This window comes from Lasioglossum baleicum, chromosome 11 (assembly GCF_051020765.1).
Source record: "Lasioglossum baleicum chromosome 11, iyLasBale1, whole genome shotgun sequence".
Classification (NCBI taxonomy): Eukaryota; Metazoa; Arthropoda; class Insecta; order Hymenoptera; family Halictidae; genus Lasioglossum; species Lasioglossum baleicum.
In genome coordinates this window covers 3,775,982-3,799,719 of record NC_134939.1, presented here as the reverse complement: position 1 = coordinate 3,799,719, position 23,738 = coordinate 3,775,982, and the positions used below count along the sequence as shown (strand labels likewise).

At 40.9% G+C, this 23,738-nt stretch overlaps 1 protein-coding gene across 1 annotated transcript; it reads right to left on the bottom strand.

Moving 5' to 3' along the window:
- Window positions 1-111: 111 nt before the first annotated feature.
- LOC143213449 (LIM/homeobox protein Awh) lies at window positions 112-21,610 on the bottom strand. Its single transcript, XM_076433318.1, has 4 exons — window positions 21,114-21,610; window positions 13,731-14,050; window positions 2,240-2,694; window positions 112-1,213 (listed from the first exon to the last, which is right to left on the bottom strand). Exons 1-4 carry the CDS (start codon window positions 21,117-21,119, stop codon window positions 1,005-1,007), a joined length of 990 nt encoding a protein of 329 aa, XP_076289433.1. The 5' UTR covers window positions 21,120-21,610; the 3' UTR covers window positions 112-1,004.
- Window positions 21,611-23,738: the final 2,128 nt, after the last annotated feature.

The following is a 23,738-nucleotide window of genomic DNA, read 5'->3' as shown; positions in this document are numbered from 1 at the left end:
TTGTAGTGTCGAAGGGAGATGGGGATTGTACACAAATTGGTTTAACAGTAAAAGACATTTTTATTAATAACAGTACGGTTTACAATATTGCGGGAATTAGTGTACTAGTGTACAACGCAAGCGCAATATCAAATACTCATGCACAAGTTCGGGTTTATATACAAAAGCTACGGTGTATATGTACAATGTTTTCGTCCGAAATTCAAATATTTTATAGGATATACGTGTATAGTAAGGATCGAGAGAATACTAGTGAGCGTCATATATTGCAATAATTCACTATTCAAACAATTCCTTCGATTAAAACTCGTCTGACCTCGGAAACATTATTGTGAGGAAAATTTCAATCAAATCTCGCCAACAGAAATGCTCACTGTTCTTCAGTACAGAAAATGTTCAATCTTAAAGAATACCTCGATTATAGCATTGCACATGTATGGCCAACAAATTCGTCACGCGAAACTGTCTATAAATACGAGCTACGAACTGTCATAACCGAGACGAAATAAATAATAATAATTTTACCTATCTATATATATATATATATATGTATATATATACATATACATATACATATACATATAGAATCTAGAATCCTCACCACGAAATCCTATCCTAATCGTATTATCACTTTTACTCTTTCTTCGACTGTTCTCCGTTGATATACTATACAAAAAACTGAAGATCATCGAACATTAACAATCTTCTAGAAGACAGTCTTGAAAAAACTTTTACAATAAAAATAACCATCGGAAGTCTCACTGCAATCCTTTTTCGGTGGAGGTTCACTATGGACCACTAGTTAAGTCTCTTCGAGGCAACATTCACACTTTCATCACTGCATATTTTCATCAGTCGTCAACGAGAATGATCTTGTTGTGAAAAAAGTCCTTATATTAATACGTCCTTCCAAAGAGGATCGATCAAGAGTCCACGGAGAATGTTCAATAAATTCCCAGAAGTCACCGGTTTCACATGGTTGTCTTTAGTCTGCTCCAAAAGAGTTAGCCAGCCTGATGGCAGAACTGAGCTTGAAGATGATTAGGCGTTGTTGGGGTGAGTGGTGTCAACGGGGTGAGTGGTGTCATGGGACTGCCTGGGCTTTCACTTCCGGCACTACCGCCCTGGTAGCCACCCAAGTAGGCGCCCACCATGCTAACCCCTGATGAGTACAGGTCCCCTGGGTGGTGCTGCATCGGGGGTGAATGGTGCACTGAACAAGCCAAACGAGGAAATCATTTATTAAGTCCTTGTAGGAAAACTCATTGTAATTACCATACTGCGAATTTGCAAAATAGTAATTTTTCTTACGAATCCGAATCGGTTGAAAATATTAGACAATTGTATAAGGGAAAATTTAAAGAATTCAGCTTCATTAATCAATTATACGTATAGTCGCCAGACTGCGGATTTGCAAAATAACAATTACAAGGTTTTTCTTACGAATTCGAATCGGTTGAAAATATTAGATAATTGCGTAAGTGACATTTTAAAGAATACAGCTTTATTAATCAATTATACGTATAGTCGCCAGAGACTGTGGATTCGCAAAATAACAATTGCAAGGTTTTTCTTACGAATTCGAATCGGTTGAAAATATCAGATAACTGCATAAGTGAAATTTTAAAGAATGCAGCTTTATTAATCAATTGTACGTATAGCCGCCAGACTGTGGATTCGCAAAACAATAATTGCAAGATTTTTCTTACGAATTCAAATCGGTTGAAAATATCAGATAATTGCATAAGTGAAATTTTAAAGAATACAGCTTTATTAATCAATTATACGTATAGTCGCCAGATTGTGGATTCGCAAAATAACAATTGCAAGATTTTTCTTATGAATTCGAATCGGTGGAAATATCAGATGGTTACATAAGTTGGTGCCGGATTTGAAAATAAAATTCAATGGTTAAATTTTAAAGAGTACAGCTTTATTAACCAATTTCTAGAATTTAAAAATTTTATTATGGTCGAGTTTGTGCCCGATTTTTTTCAAAGAAAGTAACAAATTATTACGTAAAAACAAATTATATAGTCACCATTCTTTTGTAATTGTAGACTTTTTCCCTTAATAATTTTTCTATTTTTTATAATAATCGAGCACGAACTCATGCAATCATCTAATAATAAAATTTCTAAATTCTAGAAATACTTTCATTAAATCCGCAGTCTACCAACGACTATAAAAATCAGCATAAAGATCCATAGTTGATCGATCAATGATTCGAGCCACTCACTTTGCGTCTTGATCTTTCCACTGTGCTTTTTCTGCCTGGCCCTGGAGTTCTGGAACCAGACCTGCGTGACCCTTTTACTCAATCCCGTCACATGAGCTATCCTCTCGAGGTCCTGGCCATCAGGGTTGCTGTCCAGCTGGAAATTCGCTTGTAGAACAGAAAGCTGTTCCTCGGTGAAGGTGGTCCTAACCCTTTTCGTTTTGCTACCCTTCCCACCGTGTTCGGAATCGCAGTCCTCCGAGGACGAAGTATTGTTTCCTTCAACTACGTCGAGATAGTGAGCCTTGCAGAGTAACCTGGCGTCTAAAAGGGCGAATTGCTCCCCAGTGGACAGTTGTCGGGAACAGGCGTCGCAAGCGAAACAGGCCAAATGATACACCCTTTCCCTTGCCCTTCTCACCCAGTCGCCGGCACCAACGCTGCGCCCACATTTCGCACACTTCGCTCCGAAGGTCCTGCAATTAGAAAATTAACCATTGATCGATTGCTCTGTGAATCTAGAGCATTCTTATTACTAGACTTCGGATCTTTATGCATGTATGGCTTCTGAAAATTTTCAAAAAATGCTAGAATATATCCTTCGACAGAATTTAGTCAAATTTTGATATTATTTCCAACCTACAAAGGCTACCACTGAAAATAATCTTTTATTTGGCTCCTCCTTCTTAAGGGTGTCGGCGCGGCCGTGCAAGAGTGTGCGGGCACACGCACACATCGCTAAATCCGCAATTACAATGCAATTACAAGGTTTACGAGAATACAAAATGACGCTTCAACATTGTAATGAGGAGTTCAGAAGCGGTCAATTGTGATTCCTAAAAGTCAAATCTAGATGCGTCCGGTGCCCAAAATGCATATTTTTACGTTATGAAGGAATAATTTGTAATATTCAGCAGACACCGCCTGTCACGAGACATCCGAAGCAAGCATGATAGCACAAGATGGCCGTCACTGACAGATTTTCGTAAATATTGAGAGATTTATCGTTCGAAGCGAAAAAATCGCACACTCTTGCACAGTCGCGCCGACACCCTTCAGGTAGTCTTTTCCAACAAACGAGCTCGCGCGTGAACACTCAAACACCGCTAGGCCACGTATACGTATGCGAGGATTGCAAGGCTCCGGGATTCCACTTCTGATTTCTCGATAATGCAAGACGGAATTTTCTAGTAGTCAAAATCGCTAGATGAAAGATGAATCTAGGGCGCTGTTTGCCTCAAAAGTCCTTCTTTTACGTTTTCGAGCAATGGTTTTGCAATATTCGGCTGCATGTTGCCCGTCGGAGAGGCTAGTACGCCGGCGTGACTGCAGCGTCATCTGACGGGCAACATGCAGCCAAATATTGCATAACCATTGCTCGAAAACGTAAAGGAAGGACTTTTGAGGCAAACAGCACCCTAGATTGGTCTTTCATGTAGCGATTTCGACTTCTGAAAAAGCCCAATCTTTGCATTATCGAGAAATCAGAAGTGGAATCCCGGCCTATGCAATCCTCGCGTACGTATACGTGGTTTAGCGGTGTGTGAGTGTTCACGCGCGAGCGTCGCGTCGTCTGTTGGAAAAGACCGAGCACTAAAAGTGACTAAAATGTCTTGACTTTACAAAAATTACAAGGCTCTATTTATTTAGATTCTGCGTAACTTTTATTACAATATGTGTAAAAAAATCTGTCGAATCGATTTTCATGTAACCAACTTCATAGTTTCAATAAATGTTAAATGCTTTCGCTGCAACGGTTCGATCGTTTACTACTAATTATGAAGCAATTTCGTTAATTATCAAACAAAATCAACGTTAAGATTGTAGTTTGGATCCTTTTCAAGATTTATTTGAATCGCGTCTGTAAAGAAAATATGTTATCATAATTTCAAAAACTATTCAATGATTGAATATAAGGAATATTGTTCATAAAAACTCACTCACTTGCTTTGGGAAATTAAATTTATAATAATTGTGTGGCACGTGTGTTACGTGCGTCGGACATGCTTGTTGTCAAGACACTGATGTAAAAACGTATTGAAAACGATCTAGGTTACATCTATCGATATAAGGCGGTAAATTTGAAAAGTCATAGTATGTTCTTAAATCCACTCTTACGAATATACCTTGATGGTAAATCGTTATTAACGTTCAACTTTCATTGGAATCAGTTTTCATACAGTCTATTGTATGGGAGAATTAGTTCAAAATGTTTAGATAATGACAAAAGTAAGGTTTATTGGAAAAATCGAAATTGGAAAACGATCGAACCGTTGCGCCGAAAGCATTTAACGTTTATTAACAGCAAATACGATCGATATAAGAAACATATTTATCATAGTTTCAATAATTGTAAAATAAAAAATATAAAACCGGTCATGCGACCGGCAGTGGTGGGTTTAGTGTTAAAAATCGTCTCGAAAAATTGCAAATTGCATGAACTTCCGCAGTCTATTTATTACGCTGCGGATCTGTATGCGAGATAAAAATTTCTTGAACAAGACTCGAAAATCCATTCATCTTCTCCGAAAAATAAGTACCATTTTGCAGATTCCGTCCCCAGTTCACAGCGAGAGCGTTGAACCCTCCTGCGCGAAGGATAGTTTTCGATAGCGTGTCTGGCATAATTGGTTGTTATCGGATCTCGAGACCGGCAAGGCAAAACCGTGAATATCGTTTCCGTCTGAAATTAGCGGTCGTATTCGCAGGTTTCTCTCTCGATCGAGAGGCTAGATGGTCTGGAGAGGGACAAGGGGCTATTTTGGTCGGGGCTGCAGGTTCATTCAGGACCTCCGTGCACGAGAATCCGATGGCCCTGTCCTCATTAACATACTACTCCGCCACTCGATGTCCCTCGGAGTGGAGCGCGTCAGAAGCGCGAGGCTCCACGGTTTCAGGATCGTCCCTCGTCCTCTCCTTCTCTTTCTATCTTCCTCGCGATTCGACCGGCAGATTACGTCGAGATTATCTCGACATCTCAGTCCCGCGGCTTCCCCTCGCCCTACAAATGACTCGAACCCTTTGACCATAGACCGACGAACACCAGGAAACAGGCGACACGCCCTAGAGTCCCTCTCCAACATGAATATATGAGCGACGAGTTGCTGCTAATTAGTGGCTGCGTCATCGGACACCGTCGATTAATGGGCTCGATGAAAAATGGCGAGCCGGAGCCTCTGGAATTGAATCTTTGCACGGATCTCCGCAGAACCTGTCGTCTAGCAGAGCTTATCATGATGAAAGTACGGATCTCCGAGTGGAAGTCGCTTGGGGGTGAGTTTACTCCACATCTTTGGGGTGGGAATCGCTTTAAAAGTTGTTTAATATTTTGACGAATTTAGACAATTCGAAAAGATTGCGAAAGTATTTCTTTTTCGTCTAATAATTGAATTATGAAGAGGTTATGCTGCTCGAAGTCAGGAAATGTCTGAAGCGGTATCCTTTTTGCTTCGAAAAAGACTAGAAAGAAAAAGAAGAATACGTAGGGATGAAAGGGAAGAATCTCCGAATGGAAGTCGCTTGGGGGTGAGTTTACCACACCTTTGGGGTAGGGATCGCTTTAAAGGTTGTTTAATATTTTTACGAATTTAGAAAATTCGAAAAGATTGCGAAAGTATTAGTTTTTCGTCTAATAATTGAATTATGAAGAGGTTATGCTGCTCGTAGTCAGAAAATGTCTGAAGCGGCATTCTTTTTGCTTCGAAAAAGACTAAAAAGAAAAAGAAGAACACGTAGGGGTGAAAGGGAAGAATCTCCGATTGGTAGTCTCTTGGGGGTGAGTTTACTCCACACCTCTGGAGTGAGGAAAGCTTTAAACGGTGATTGTATTCGTGCGAAAGGTTGTTTAATATTTTCACGGATTAGATAAGTTTTTATCGCGAAGATTGCGAAAGTATCAAGTCAGGAAATGTCTGAAGCGGTATCCTTTTTGCTTCGAAAAAGCCTAAAAAGGAAAAGAAGAATACGTAGGGGGTGAAAGGGAAGAATGCTCGATCGACCAAAGGTTTATTGTATGGAAAAATATGGTAAGCTACGGAAGGATTAGTCTGACAACGAATCGCATAGTCATCGTCGCATCGAAGATATTTTCGGGCATTATTGGTTATGGTGATCATGCACACGGCACGCCTAGAAGCACGCAGACCCCTCAGACGTCGAGTTGCATTTCTGAACTTCTTTGTTGCCTTTCTGACGTTTGGCCCTTCGGAAATCGACCATACATATACATTATAGGGCTATACATTAATTATAATGAACATTATCGACGCCACTCCAAGCCTAAATCTGTACAGCGTACCCAATCCACAAATTTTAAAGATAATTAAATTCTCTTCGAAGTTTACGAAGTTCCACCTTCAAATTTATACACAATTAAAATATGTCAAGCTTCTCCGACCCTTATAATCATAAGTTAAGCCTCTGAGGGCGGGGCTGAGGTCCATTTTGACCCGATGTTGCACACTCTTCATCAAGCTTTAATTGAATCTTGAATATTCATGCAAAGAAGAATGCTTAGTCTTGATTTTAAAGATGTTCGAAAATACCCGAAAAAGAAGACGACAAATATATGATTGAAAAGATCCACCTACCAACAACGTCTCAAATATTAATTAACCCATACAACAATACTAAACTCCGTGACAACCATGAAATCCTCAAAACCAACAGCTTCACAAGTACTAATTAACACATATTCGACCAACAAAGAAGTCTCCAATAAACTCCATAAAAATCGAACAGCTTTATTGAAACTGCTTGGAGACCAGTCTCCGGACATCTTATGGTGTCCCGTAACCAGGAAAGTGCAAAAGTTGACGCGTCCGTTGAATAGAGGAGAGAAGAAGAAGGTCTGGGTTGTTGGGCGAGGTGCGATTAGCATAAATAGTGGCGCCACCCCTATCCTCCTCGCGCGTTTACGTCGGATGATCGAAAGAGAGAAGAGAAGCAGACAGTCCAGAAGCCCCGTGTAACCAGCCCGGGAGGATGGTGAAACTGGTATTGGGTATCTATAAATCTTCAGGGCCGTACATCGGCTACCAAACGACCCCGCCCTAATTTATTCATTTGTTCTTCCACATAGGCGGGCCCTATAAGTCAACGGGGGATTAAGTCAGGCGCTATCCGACCTCGCTACGACGGAATTCATGGTCCCCCGTATTCGATTCTCGCGCTCCGCAGGCAGATCACGATCGCGATCTTCGATATCGTCTCGAGATACCACTCGGGGTTAAATAAATTACTACGTTCGCCGAGTTTCGCCGGTGAATTATTCGTTTCGAATATGGACTAGTAACACCATCGTCTAGGGTTCTATAAACTTGAGACGAATAGGACAAGATGGGTCTCAAAGGAAGTTCTAAAGGACGAATAGGGGAAGGATGATGAGACGAAGAGGGGTGGAGATGTAGAATAGAGAGTAAAGTGCAACAAAGAATATAATACAATAAAACGGAAAATGTACAAGAAAAACTACCGAAACGTGAAAGTTCTTGTGCCTCACCGTACATGAAACATAAGTAGATGGCGATAATCCGATCGCAGGATTTTTAACAATGGTGTTCATTCGAATCTTCGATTTTTCAGACTGTAATTGCGCCACTCGTTTGTTAATTGCTTGTCGTGAACCTCGAAAGAGCCCGGGCCGAAACGGTAACTAGCCAGCGCTAATTTTGCTAAAATTCTGTCCGCTATTCGAGTCACGTGGTCGTCACGTGGGTGCGTTAGTGGTTCGCCAGTGGGTGATTAATGTCTTCGATGTAGTCTCCTCCGTTTTCTACCTTCTCCTCCTTCTTCTTCTTCTTCGTCGTCGTCATCTTCCTCTTCTTCTTCTTCTTCTTCGGACCGCACGTACAGGCCAAGCTATTCACGTCACCGAGCATATGCGTGTACCACGCACGCTAGCCTGCGAGTCACGTTGTGACGTTGAAGGCAGCACCGATGCCGGCCACGAATAAAGGACATCTCAACTGACTTTTTCTCCCTTCAAAAACCAAAAAAGGAACACTGTGTTTTGCCGAATCCTTGGCCACGGCACACTTTTTGTAACGGAGCTTTCGATCGGTCCAAGCACAGTCCTCGATGAAACTCTGCTCTGATACGCTATTGTCGCGAGCTGCCCTCAAATGTTAACACCTTATACACCGCGCCAGGTATGTCGAGTAATCCTGCCAGATAACGAACAGTCAAACGATTCTTCGTGTACTCTTGATTTTTTAATGAACCGTTGAACTCCTTGCCTTACGATTTATTTTACAGTTTCGGGAAATGTTCGGGATTCCCGTAAAATATACGGGGTTCCCGAGAATATACGGGATTCTCGAGAATTTTCAAGATTCACGAGAATTTTCAAGATTCCCGAGAATTTTCAAGACTCCCAAGAATTTTCAAGATACCCGAGAATTTTCGGGACATAGATTAATATTTGGGAAAATTTAAAATAAAATGTTTTATACCCACTATTTTTATAATATGCTATTTTTATTCTACTCTCTACCTTTTACAATTCATAATCTCATAATAATTTACCTCCATTGAACAACTCACGAGATCCCGATGTTTGGAATCAGATAAAAAAAATTACATTGAGATGGCTCGAAACATGACGGTGGCATTCTGCATTGTCAGAATTATCGAAATTCGCAATTACTTTCTACAATATTACTAACATAAACATTCCCGACTAATAAGATATGTAATCTTCGAGAACACAATGGCTTTCAGATTCTTGTAATTATTGGAAATATGGAGAAACTTAAAAATGTCAGAAATTTCGAGACTTTCGGGATTCCGTCCCGATCCCGCGAGAAATTCCCGTCCCGACCGTGATTTCGCACACCCCTAATGATTAGAAACCTTTTTGAAGGTCGGTATTTCCTGAAAAAGGAGAAAATGTATATCTACTCTACTGTATACCTATACATAATACAGGGTGTCCCACGCAACTGGAACAGGCTGTACCTCCTACACGATCGGGAATAGAGGAAAATGTTATAAGAAAAAGTTGAAGTGGCATCAGACGGTGCATACTACGCAACTAATTTTATGCACTTTTGTGCATCGGTACATCAAAAAAATGCAACTGCACTTTTTTTTAATATAGAAACCTACTATTTTGACTGCACCAATCGATGCAGTTTGTTGTGCTCTACATAAAAGTATAATACTAACATACTTATGCCCTAAACTTATTCTTTAAGAAGTTATCGAAGCTAAAAGTTCTCTGATTTATAATGGAACATAATGTAGGTACTCCGGAACACTTGCCGAGACCGAAATAATTCAGTGAACTTTTAGCTTCGATAACTTCTTAACGAATAAGTTTAGGGCATAAGTATGTTAGTACTTTTATGTAGAGCACAACAAACTGCATCGATTGGTGCAGTAAAAAATATAGGTTTCCATTTTTTTAAAAAGTGCAGTTGCATTTTTCTGATGCACCGATTCACAAAAGTGCATAAAATTAGTTGCGTAGTATGCACCGTCTGATGCCATTCAACTTTTTCTTATAACATTTTCCTCTATTCCCGACCGTTTAGGAAGTAAAGCCCGTTCCAGTTGCGTGGGACAACCTGTATTCTCCAGTAGCTGTAGGTACATTAAGAAAACCGAAGCAGAATTTTATTTCGGTTTGAAGGAATTAAATGGCATTATATTTTTTTATTAGACTCTGTTCAGAATCTTCATCACGATTCTGACACGATATTGTAGAGGTTAATTAAACGCTAATCCCTCTCTTCAGACTATTATTTCAAAACGAGACTTTCAAATAAAATGCACGCACGTGAAGATACAAGATAAAATCAAATGGAGGAACAGGTGTAGGTATACGTACGAAGATGACTCTCTACTATGTATTTCGTGGCAGAAATGATTTCAGCAACTTTCTTCGGGGTCCAATTAAAGAACATTGAAGGTCTCGGTCGAAGTAAGCAGGAAGCACTCGGTGGGCAGAAGAAGTTGGAACCTCGCGGCTGATTATTCTCGAAGCGTATTCAGGAAATCGTCGAGATCATTTCGGGCTTTGGAGAAGGGGGATGGGGAGGGTGTGTCGTCGGAGATCACCCCCAGCGATTGGGAATGATCGGGTCCTTTTTACGGAAGGCGTAGGCATTCGCATTTAAGTGCCATTAAGGCAGAAACGATAAGGTCGTGATTAAGGCGGCGGCCGTTTCGCTGTCGCGGTTCTTTCGGCCATACTGAATTAAGAGAACCGGAATTCCGACGACGACGGTCTCCGCAGAGAGACCCGCTAATAGAGCGATTTCTGGTCCAGCTTCGATTTCTTTTCGTTCGGCTCGTTTTTTGCTCCGGTCGAGAGAGACGGCGACGACGACACACGCGGAGGGAAACGACCGTAGGGGGCCGAAAAAGAAGGGAATAGAAGGACGGTGAAGGGGGTGAGACGCTCGGAGAATAGCACCGGCGAATATTTATTAATTTAAAAGACACCCGTCCTCTGCCCGGTTGAAAAGCACCGACGATCTTTCTCGTGCGAGGGTGGCCGAAAGAGAGAAAATCACAGCTGGCCTCGAGAGAGAGAGCTGGCTTACGAGGCGAATTCCTTGGTTCCTCGGGAACACTGACTGTCTTTTTACTCGTGACTCGGCACCCATATGCCTCGCGCGTGTGTGCCCATGTAGGTATAGTCCTGATTCCTCATCGAAAACCACCACCCTTTGCGGAATCACTTTGTAATCGTTTCACTTGTAATCGAACGAAACTCTTCCCGACCAGACTGAGGAAATGTCTGATGCGATACTTATGTATAAGACAGCGGATTTTATGCGTTTATAACAAAAACTAGTAGGTGTAGAATTGAAGACAGTGAAGACAGTGAAGACATTAGAAGAATTTAAAAATACTGTTATATTATTTCCAACCTGTTAACCATATCATCCCTTGCCCTACAATATCGTGTCAGACTCGTGATGAAGATTCTGAACAGAGTCTAATAAATATGTGTGTTATTAATTTCCTTTAAACCGGGATGAAATTGAATTTGGTTGAGTTAATGTATAGTTATTGGAAAACATGTAGGCATACAATAGATATACACTAACGAGCATAACTGATTCAACACATTTTAAATCAGAATAACTTTTTTATGAATGGACCAAACGACTTCAATTTCTCGGCAAGGCTAGAAGAATTAGTTTAGTAAATGACGTCTAAAAAATATTTTGAAAAAATGCATTTGGTCGGAATTGCGAAAAAAATAGTAAAAATTGATTTTTACTACTTTTTTAGCTGGGCCAATAACGAAAATCTCGAAGATGTGTTTGGTCAATTTGTATAAATTATATACGCTCCGAAAATTTCATTGCAATTGGTTAATTGGTTTACGAGTTATAAACGATCAAAAGTGGTAAAAAATGCAATTTTTCAAGATTTCTGGCCTTTTTACCACTTTTGATCGATTATAACTCGTAAACCAATTTCAATGAAATTTTCAGAGCGTATATAATTTATACGAGTTGACCAAACACATCTTTTAAATTTTCGTTATTGGCCCAGCTAAAAAAGTAGTAAAAATCAATTTTTACTATTTTTTTCGCAATTCCGACCAAATGCATTTTTTCAAAATATTTTTTAGACGTCATTTACTAAACTAATTCTTCTAGCCTTGCCGAGAAATTGAAGTCGTTTGGTCCATTCATAAAAAAGTTATTCTGATCTGAAGTGTGTTGAATCAGTTATGCTCGTTAGTGTAGATTTTATCTTTTTCTAGGAAATCACACGAACTACAAAAAAAGTTCTAATCACTGAAACCGTAAAATAAATCATAGGGAGGGGGGCAAGGGGTTAAGAACGAAAATAAATTTCTATTTCACTCAAGTTCGTTTGGAATTCAGATAGAAAAGTTTTATTTCCCATAAAGATCCGCTCTTCCTCTGTCTACTTATGTATTTATACAATTATGTTCCCTGTTCTTCTACAGGATGTTCAAAATATTCATAAGGAGGATCGAAATCCTCTGAGTGCATGTCACAGGAGAATCATTATCACTGAACACGCGCAACCCCGAAGCGGACATAAAGGGTCGCATCGTGTAAAGTCGAGATCCGATTGATTAAATCTGTCAAGAACGACAGTTGTTCCGGAATCCGGGAGCAACACCATGGTTTATCGATGGATCGAATAATGTTCTGTCTCGTGGAGACACCCCACTGGCTACGTGAGCACCGTCCCAGCTTAAGAGGATATTCCTACCAGCTACCATCGGTGCTCCTGGAAAGAACCATCATTTGTTCGACTTATGGGACCGATCTCGCGGGGTACGCTGACACCAGCATAACCGATATCTCGGACACCCTGTCGCGCAGCCAGTCACAAAGATTCTACGAACAGCTCCCGAGGGATCGATTCCGGGGGCTATCGTTTCGAATTAAATACTCGTGACTTGCCGAAATTGTCTTTCCCCTTTCCCTGGCCCACAGAGACTGTCCCGAAGTGTCGTAGGTCATCATCGTCAGACTATTATAGCTACCTATGAAATCCACTTAGACCACAGCTGGTTGAAAATTACGGGATTGTCTTCTCAAGTGACAAACATGTCAGAATATAAGTAGAAACTCACTTTCCAACCCTTATTTCGAATTTGTCTCTGTATTTAGGAGCTTGAAGTGACAAAACTTCAGAATATATTAAGTAAAAACTCCCTTCCCAACCCTTATTTCGAATTTGTCTCTGTGTTCAGGAGCTTGAAGTGACAAAATTTCAGAATATATTAAGTAAAAACTCCCTTTCCAACCCTTATTTCGAATTTGTCTCTGTATCCAGGATCTATCTACCCCTATAAACATAAAATGGAGTCGAGAATCATGTGGGAAAATTTTTCAGTATTTTGTTAGCTGTTACCAGTTGTCAGTATTTTGCTTGGCTACCCCCTTGCGGCGGTAGACTCGTTTCCAGGATTGCAAGGGTACGGCATTCGCCTTCTCATTTCTCGAGAATACAAACACGGGGTTTTTCAGTAGTCAAAAACGCTAGATAAAAGATCGATCTAGGGCGCTAGCTCCCTCGAAAGTCCTATTTTTTCGTTTACGAAGCGTAATTTTATTCTGCAGCATGTAGCTATAAAAATAGCTTCCGAATAATGCAAATTACGCTGCCGAATAACGCAAATTACGCCTCGTAAACGAAAGAATAGGACACTTGAGGGAGATAGCGCCCTAGATCGATTCTTTATCTAGCGTTTCCGACTACTGAAGACCCGCGTGTTTGTATTATCGAGAAATGAGAAGGCGGATCCCGCACCCATGCAATCTTGGAAAAAGGAGTCTACCCCTTTAAGTCGCGATATAATGCTAAAACAGGCGTGAGCAGCGAATTCGTCGTTGTGACCCCCTGTGCGTCGGAGGGTGAATTTTTACAGCCGCGGAAAAATGGCGGTCCCGGTGCCATAAACTCTCATTAAGATCAGAACCGTCCAGCGTCCGTCTTCGTTACTCCGAGGTGTTTTATGGGGCCCGAGAGCTGGGAGGCTCCGCAAATAGAAATGCGTTGTACTTACAAGGCGTAGTCGTGCCTGCAGTAAAGCCTCATCCCCCGGAGGAAGCATGAGTGCTGGTCGTGCAAAGGCCTCGAACAGGCGCAACACTTGAGACACCTGGAATGCCAGGTACGACCCCCTACGCAGAGGACAGTGCGCTCGCGAACGCTTTCCCCGCAACCACCGCAGTCCATCTCCATGGTATCGGTGCCATCGTTGTTCACAATGACCGTCCCGCCACCCTTCTTGATGCTCGGCACATTGTTGTTGTTTGTCGTGTTGTTGTTGTTGTTCGAACAGAGGATGCTGTCCGGGCACTCGGTGTCCGCCTCGATCTCCGTCTGCAACAAATCACCCCCGAAATATCGTCAATTTTTATCTTCCGTAGCAACCCCCGTCTGTCCACGAGAAAATTATACATATGTAAACTGCGGATGTTTATGCAATTTGTAGACGAACTTCAAGAGAAACGCAAATCAAACAAAATCTTATTTTCCGTGGCCTTAGCACATTTTTAGATCTGAAATAAAGTAAATTCGTACTAAATTCTGTCATATTTTGTATCCCAACAATTTTCGAACATTTTCAAAAGCCATAATCATATAAAGATACGCAGTCTAATTACTTATTATTATTGTAGTTCAATTCACAGTTTAATTTATAGTAAGTTCACTAAAACTCTGGGCTATTTAGGAAGCAAAATATTTTTATTTGGATCTTGCAACTGACGCACATCATTTTTATTTTATAGAATAATCCGCAAAAAATTAGGTGGAATGAGTGAAGGTAGAAGAGAAAATTGCAACGGAAGATAATTTGGTCGGACCGGTGTTTTTCGCGGACGAAAGGAGTATCACCGATCGATTGGCAAAGTAAATGGCAGAGGTCCGTTTCCAGGTGTGTAGTACGAATGCCTTGGCTGCGGGCTCCAAATCTCAATTAATACTCGCCAAAGTGAAATAATAAACGAGCGGTAGGCCGCCGGCTGATAAATGACGCCGCTCTGGGCATGATCCCTTCTCGGTCCCCGGATGGGGCTGGCCCGGAACGTCTACGATTCGCATACGATTCGCATGATTACACACACGTCGTGTATCACTGTGCGTTGCACGCGATTCCGCGGCACCGGGCACCGGTGGGCGCAAATTTGCTCATTGTACAGGGGAGATTTAAGTGAAATAGCGAACACGTGGGCGGTGTAAATTCGAGTCGTCTAATTTACAGGGCAATCTCGGGATCCTGCCCCTTTTCGATACCTCGCACTGTTTCTTATTCATTTTATCGAGCTGCATTGATTATACTGTCCATTGTTGGTCATTCGTTCCCCCAAGCTATTATAATAACAGTTCTTAACATTAATAAAAATTGGAAATACCACTCTGTTTAGTTATAAAATATTTAAAAGGCATTAAAACAATTTCCTAAGAATGTCTGTAAGCGATAGTAACTAACATTTGATAGTAAATATCGTTCGGTAGATATTCTCATTTATGTTTCAGTAATTTTGATTACGGTTCTCCAGCTGATTCATTTAAATTCCAGTTGTACCAGTTTCCTGAAAGTGAAAAATTGATGGCGTTCGAAGCGCAGAGTAGATTTACAAACTCGCCGTGATTAACGAATTAATTGACGCATAGGAAACATTACGGGATCCCGTTTAATTAATTAGACTTGCAAAAGCCGATCGGGAGGGACCTCACTCCGCCAACTATAAACCGGAAAGAGGCTCTTATAAGCTTGTCCCGTGTAAACCTACGTATGGCTACGTCCAGAAAATTTACTACGCACTATATATTAATTTATATTGGTATAATATTTGACAAGATTTATCGCTCGACTCAGAGATAGGGCTATTAAATCCAGAGGAATTGTTAATGATTCTATGCTGCGGAACGTAGGCGAACTTTCAGGAAGGGTCTTCAGCTTAATATGTTTGCCTTGGGCCATCTCTTCTGCTGTGGTTTCGTCCTCGGATTGTAAAACAAAGACTTACCATTTCTGCTTCAATGTAAAAATGATCTCCATATTATTTCCATAAGCAAACCCCGACAAAAATTGCATGGTAATCTCGGATGATATTTTATGAGTCAATTTGTAACTAGAATACGTTTCTTAAATCATCTATTCGCTTCTCAAAGCAATAACATTTCATTTCTATTTTAAATTCATCTCGAATAAAAATTAAAGTGTCGGACAGCAGGTGTGAATATTTTCACAGAATGTTAAACGGATAAGCGAAAAAGAGGATGACGATTACATCTCATTCATGATGCAACATATGCTATCGTTCATTACTAATGAATAGACTGCGGATTTTATGCATTTATGACAAAAATGGGCACGTGCAATTTAAAGCAGTCGACGAATTACGAAGATTAAAGGACATCAGTGTATTAATTTCAGCTTAATAACACAATTAAAAGAAAAAAGAATTTTCTATTTGGCTCCTGTGTCCTGCAATCAATGCAAACATTTTTTATTTCGCATAAAGATCCGCAGTCTACTAATGAATCATTAGTCGAGAAACGTTCGCGATTAATTGACAATCGACAACGACATTCGTTTCCTTCAGGCAAACTGTCCGCCACAAATAAAAAGAGAGAGGAAGACACCGATGGTGAGAGAGAAAGTCATTGCGAGTGCGTAGAGATAAACGAAAGGATAACGCTTATCTGATTTGTATACAATTTTTACTTATCGTCGTCTTAGCACACGCGCCCGTATACACAGTCGCGCGTGCACACGTGTACGCGCCGGGACCCGAGTCAACGATATTAATTGGTACACGAGTAACGCACAAAGGTTATTGTTCATCCTAGCGTGCAATCAATGAGTTAATTACGGTACGTTCCTCGATTTACCGCTTGTTTACCCCCTTCGTCCATCTTGTGCGCTGGTTAGAGGAATTTTTTGTTTTCTGTTCGAGATTATTCGTTAACACTAAACCTACCACTGCCGGTCGAATGACCGGTTTTATATTTTTCATCTTACGATTAGTGAAATTATGAAGTTACATGGAAATTGATTCAATAAATTTCTTTATCCAAGCACATCCTGTAATAAAAATTGTACAGAATCTAAATAAATAGATTTCATTTCCCTTGTAATTTTTGTAAGCTAAAACATTTTAATAGTTTCTTGTGCTCGGTAGGTTTAGTGTTAAATCAAAATTATGTAATTAATAAAATTTTGTTGTATTTAATTACGAGGAAGGCTATTAAGTTGAACGATTCATTAGAGAATTGCTTGTGGTTCAATCAATTACTTTTATTCGGGAAATTTGGTTAAACAAATGATGGTGATATAATCTTATAGAGGAGGGTCAGAGGTAGTTCAGCAAAAAATTTCAACCAGCCAGAACAAGTGATTGTTTTTAAATAAAATCCTATAAGCGACTGGAGAGGTCTGGAGACTTCAACGCATGGGTGAGCGACAGCTTTACGTACGAGCCTAACTACGCGAGTATCGAACGATTGAAGCTAACTGTATCTGAATATCGATAACGTGCAAATTCTTCTACAATTTCCTATTGAAACAAAATCGAAATTTGATTGAATTCTATTGAAATAAAATCGGAACGTCACCCCCGGCGAACTTTCATCTTCATCGACGACGCATCGTCGGATTTGCATACGAAGCGCCGAAAGAGACTCCTCGAACCCGCGAGCGAAGACACGTCGAAAGAAAAGGCCCGTTGCATAACAGACACCTCAAGAAAGACAACATCGACGACAGCCAATTTCGAAGACGGCTACAGCTACATCGTCTCGTCCTCCTCACCTCTCTCTCGTTGCGACTTCTCTCGCCGCGCTCGCCGGGCACCGGTAATCATTTCATGCATAGCTGGACGGTCACTGATTTATGATCTGCCGAAGGCGAAGTTGAACTCCCCACCTGTGATTTATACCTTCTGGCATTTCGATCTTCCCGAGGAAACTGAGCCGTGTTCCTTTTCGACCCGTCGATTAGCGCTCTGTCGCGACGCCACCGCCATTTTCACGCGATTATTGCAATGTGTACCCTGAGAACTACCCCGGGACCCGTATCGTATTCGTAATTAAAAACCACGAGATTAGCCTGTTGTTTATGAATGAAAATTATGTCGGGCGACGCACAGAATTTGAATTTCCCGGTCAATCGCCGACGATAACAAATTAATTAATGCACCTACGTGCTTCGGAGAGAACGTAATGCAACGCATTCAGAATACGACTAAGTGATATGATATCGTGGCCGACGTTTCAGATTCATGAAAGTTGCTTGCACTTCATTGTAACGCTCAGCAACGTTCGCTCGTAAATTGCTATTATCGCGTAGTAAATATTACGGCGACGAAAACACAGCATAACACGCCTATCAAATCGCGATTCATTAACGCCATTGTCTGCGAGCGATAAACCTTACGTTCCTCGTCAGATTGATTCGCCAAACAGCCCTTGGCATGCGACGTATGTTACTTGTACACCGTGTTCCCAGAGTGTCTCTAGTCTTCGTCGATTTGGATCCGTGTGACGAAGTGTCGCATCGTGTGTGACAATGTATGACAGTCCTATTGTCTTAGTAAATTCATAAACGAGAATTGTGCTTTCTAATTATTGTGCAACGGGAAAACTGCGAAACTAAACAGAAAGTTACTATGGTCGACTACAGCGACAATGTGATTTACGATGGCGTCCCTGGTTTATGACCCAACGAAGACCTGAAACACGGAATCCAAGGGGTACTTTACAACCGACCGAAACCTTGTTCCGTTCCGAATTTACCTAAGAACGTTTAGAGCTGCGGAAGGAAGCCAGACTAAAATTAACAACAACATTGAAGCCCTAAATATAATTTCTTCACAAACAAAAGACAACCCTCGTTTGTCATTTTGAAAACTAATTCGCAAATGAAGTCCTAATTAATCATTTTTAGTACATTCGAATACCCCTCGTTTGCCATTGTGAAAGCTAATCCGCAGTGGAAGTCTCCTTCGAAACAACCGGTTCCAGATTTATTATTTTACAATTATTGAAATAATAAAAGTGATTGTATAAATATCTTTAGCAGAGCACGTATTATAATAGGAGCCGCACAAAGTCCAAATAAAATTAATCTTGTTAATCTGGTTAATAATTTTTATTACATTCGAACACCTCTAGTTTCCAAGTACGGATCATAAAATGTTGGTTCCATTTTAAATAAAATTAGCTTCCATAATACCTAAGCTGTTATAAATAGCTACCTATTATAATAATCTCACGTTCAACCCTTGTGTGGTCAATCAAAATGTTTATGTAGATTATTTAAAACCGTTCTGTATTTAACATGTTTGCAGAAATTCTCATTATAAGACTATAACTTAACCCTCTGAGAGAGAGAGAAACACCACTAAAAATTGCTGCACCATTATCCAAAATATTGTTTACATTATTAAATAGATCGGTATCTAATCAGTTACTAAACATTTAGGTATTGTATGAGGTATTATACCAATTTCATATCCATAAAATTTCAAAAACCATAGAGAATGGAAATATTCTACATCGGAAGGAAATGTTTAATTTTCCAGTTAACCCCTTGCCCTACATTTATTTTACGATTTCAGTGATTACAACATTTTCTGTAATTCTTAATTTCCTAAAAAAGGAGAAACTTCATATCCACTGCACGCTTATACATGTTCTCCGATAGCTATACATTAACAAAACAAAATAGAATTTTATTTAAGAAAACTATTTAGAAACTCGATATTGCAAGGCAAGGGGTTAAAATAGCTCCGAGTGCAAAGTGTTAATAATTTAATAAAAAAAATATTAGCGAGTAAAGAATGGACATTCAGAGAAATTTCGTAATATTTTTTGGAGGAACATTAACAAATTATTGAAAAGAAATACAGTAAATAGGTACCCGGTTGACTACACGAGGGTTAATTGACTAATCTACAATTCCTTGAACCACAAACACCCTCGAATTGTTGTTAAGAATCCCGTATCGGGATGAATAGAGCTTCATCGACTTGCCAGCGAAAGAAGTTCGCGATATTGTTTGCAAAACGTGATCGATAGCTGTCGGTCCGTCGGATTGAATATCCATCGTGCAGTCAGTTGCTGATGGGACTCGAATTTTCATTTCACCGGCCCCGAGAAGAATTTTTCAATTCGTCCCGAGGCGAGTAGTAGGTGGACGCGATCACCGTAGAATGCAATCAGCGGGTAGTTAAGAAGAATAATAGGAGTCATTTTTTATTCGTCAACACTTCGGAGGGACGGAGATGAGCTGACAAAGTGAGAAATGCAACGGGTGAAGAGGCCAAACGGCCCTTACTACCGACTACCGGACACCGATGCTGCTCGGATACATTCGATTCGTCAGTTGGCCAACCGGACAAGCGTTTAATGGCACGAGCGAGTACCATTCCCCGTGATTTATCGACCTTATACGTTTCATCGGGTATCGTAAACAATTTTTCGTTCGTGCAACATCGATTGCAAACCGTTCGCTCGATTATCGATATCGGTCCACTCGCGAAAAGTCACGAATTCGATACAATCAATTTGGTACAATCAATTTCATACAGCGATTTCAAGATTGTTGTAATCTAATTTTTCTAACAATTTTCCTTGAAGAAACAGAATGAAAAGTTCTCGATACTGGAAAATCTACATCCAACCCCTACAACTAATCCAAACGACCCTCCAAATATCAACAAAGCAATTTCACAATCATACACTCCAAAAAACAAACATGAAGTCGATCAATTTACGAAGTACACTCGTCTTTCATATAATCAGACCGATCACCCCTTTCCAAACCCTCCAACCACTCCCAACGTTCACTACAAACACCTCTCCAAATAACATCACACCCAAATACTCCACAAACATAAATTGAGTAAATTGAATGTACATCTCAAATGATTTAATGAACAAAGTAGGATCATGTCGACGAATGAATTAAACGAAAGTGACGTGAAGTGAAGTCTAGTCCAAACAATCGACCGGTGTTCATTTTCAACGTTGCATATACTCGACAGTTAATAAATTGAATTCGATCATCAAAGAATTATAAAAAAATACAGGTAACCCTCCTAAACACGGTAGATAGGTTCCTAAAATACCGTGTTGTGTGAAACCCATGGCCAGTACAAAAAGGGAGGTTAGGTTCCGAAAGCCTATAAAAAACAACCTTTCTTTTGTGTGTTGTACAAAGGATTTCGCAATTTTATTGTACCGTGTTAGAGCGAAACAGTGTTCTAGGTTGCCGATCTATACGATTGTTCCCGCAATTTTTCCATCGTGTCAGAGCGAAACCATGTTATAGGATACCGTCTTGTAGAAGGGCTACCTGTACTCTGATTCGCAGCTTTCCCCTTCATTCACGATCAAACTGAAGAAGCGTGCATTCACCAAAACATTGACTCACCTTCATGTCGTCGGCGGTGGATCACGAGTCACGACCTGATCATCCTGCGATCCATGAGCGACCAAGGGAAAGTCCAAGAGTCCAGAGAGATCAATAAACAAATTGTCCAATCTGGCAACAAAAGTCACAGCACGGAAACCTCGTCGAAACCGATCGCGCGTCTCACCGATCGAATCATGGAGAACGTTTGGTTCGAGGATCGAAAAGGATCGAGGAGTAGCAAGGTGCCCTGTCCAGATCCGTGGCCCGGGGAAGACTGGCATCCTCGATCCTGCCCCTTCCACGCTGAAATCGCTTAGACCACGCGCGAACCCAGACCAGCTTGTTCCTCGCAGAATTGGAACAGTGTGCACACCCACCGACAGCTTCGATCCGCGTTTGTACACGCCCCAAGGATCTATGTGTGGGTTTCCGTGTCTCTGTGTCTGTTTCGTGGGACAACGGAGGGGAGTCCTGGTCCGTGACTTGACTCGATTCGATCCTCCACCAAGAAGAGAGTGGTTTGGAGCACGGGGAGCACTGAAATGGACAACAGGCTCCGCCTACTAGCCACGCCCACAGACGAAACTCACTGTCCGGACGGTGGGGGAAACTACGCTCGAGCGGATGAAACTCGAATGGAATTTCCGTGCGGATCTGAACACGACCTTCTTCTTCTTCTTCGTCGTCGTCGTCGGAGCTTTCTTCTTCTTGCGCTTGCTCTTCCTATTTGAGTAGAATCTACTGTGAGCAGAATATTACGTTCTCTTCAGTTACAGAAAATGATACGAGGATCTTTGTGGACGTCTTGCGATTTCGGTGAATGTTCTTCTTAATTTTATTGCTTTTGTAGTGATGTTTTTGTTAAATCTGTTCTCACTGTAATAATTATTCGCATCTGACCAAAAAGATTAACGGTAAGCAGACTAAGTGGCCGCGTGGGGCCCGGGATACCATAGGGCCCCCAATTTCGCAGCATTCATTCTTTTACAAAAAATTCAATTTATTTAGAAAAAATCAAAACAACTTTTTCAATTTTCGATTGTGAATTATGCTTATTTTTACTATGTTAATAATTTTGAAATATCCATGATACATGTGTGGCTAAACACTTTTTAATGAAACCTTCAATAGCAACATCAATTTTCATTGCGAACTAAAAAGTCTCCCTCAATAACGTCATCTAATAGTTTCATTTAAGATTGCAATGTAAAAGAAAATTTCTATATATGCTTTCCTTTGGTACAGCACAATTATTGAAAATCCTATTAATAGACTTCCGGTAGGTAAAGTTTTTACCGCTTCGGACCCCCACTTAACTTGAACCGCCACTGGTTACGATACCGAATCGATATTTCGAGCGTGTGTCAATCAGTCGTACTCGCAGCTAACAACGCAATCTACAATAAAAGATACTGTTTTCCTTCGATTCGACTCTGAATGAGAAATCAAAACGCATTCGTGATTGAAAGTGGCGCTGGTCACGTATCGATAATACACAAATCGCGGGCTGCGTGACGACAGCGATTGGATTGCGTCGGAAGAGAATAACAATGTTCCTTCGTTTCACGGAAAATGGTTTCATTCAGTCGAATTATAAAGGTAAACAAACAGTAATTAATTAGGAGACATGCAGGCTGGAATCAATAACGTTATCTTTTCAATTTTGTATTTCTGAATGAACTTGGAGAAATGTTACGCAACCCGTCAGAGACGCCATAAGGAATCCCCACCAGACCAACAAGTTGCCAAATAGTCCCACATATCCCAACCAGACCGAATTTCCATGGGATTGGCTCCGTTTTCCCGTGGCCAACCGTTCGATTCTGTCTCCCCCATCGCATAATTCAAGAAACACAGGATTTCACGGATGGATGCGTATGCGCGGCCCGTTTTTCGTCTACGGGTGGCAATAAAGGATCTCTGTTCGAGTGGCTTGGGAAGCTCAAAAAACCCGTTTGACAGTTTCCCTGGGCCTCGGGAACGAAAAATTCATATTCATCCTGGTCGTGGGCGTATACGGGCCGTGCTGGCGGTTCTGTGTGAATCTACGCACACAGAGACACGGCGTACGCGTGTGTACGAGAGGCTGCTTTGATAGAGAGAGATACGGTCGAAAGAGGGATAGCAGTGATAAAAGGCGTTAGTCCATTCCCGGATGATTTATGTGTCGGCGGAGCAGAAATACAAACAGGTGCTCGAACCCCCTCGAGAACCCAAACTCATCGAAAATAAAAAGGAAGCGACGGAATATAAAATATATGTCCACGCGTAAATATGCTGGAAAGGGGATAGTCACTGTCTAGGGGCACACCGTGACTAAACGGTCAACCGAGGAACACTTTCTGACCTTGCGCCTTCACCGGAGAGCCGATCGATCGGGACGATCGCCTGGAATCTGCTCAAAACTTCCTTCGGAAACATTCCAACGAGAATATGTCCACTGGGAAAATATTACGCAACTTTTCCACTCGATTTTAGCTTTTACTTCTTATAATATCATTGTGGACTTAAGACTTTTTAAACAGGGTTCGACTAAAAATATTCGAATTTTAATGAAGACAGGAGAATGGAAGGCAACAATGGGAAACTTTCCAGCCGATTTCCATTTTATTGAAATCTCCCAGTCATCCTAAACAGTCCTTG

What these genes read in the sequence shown, in the direction of transcription:
- LOC143213449 (XM_076433318.1), bottom strand. An exon ending in TGCAGGCACGACTACGCCTT is followed by an intron (nt 2,695 to 13,730) that starts GTAAGTACAACG and finishes TTCTAATTGCAG; the next exon opens with GACCTTCGGAGCGAAGTGTG. An exon ending in TGGAAAGATCAAGACGCAAA is followed by an intron (nt 1,214 to 2,239) that starts GTGAGTGGCTCG and finishes TGGCTTGTTCAG; the next exon opens with TGCACCATTCACCCCCGATG.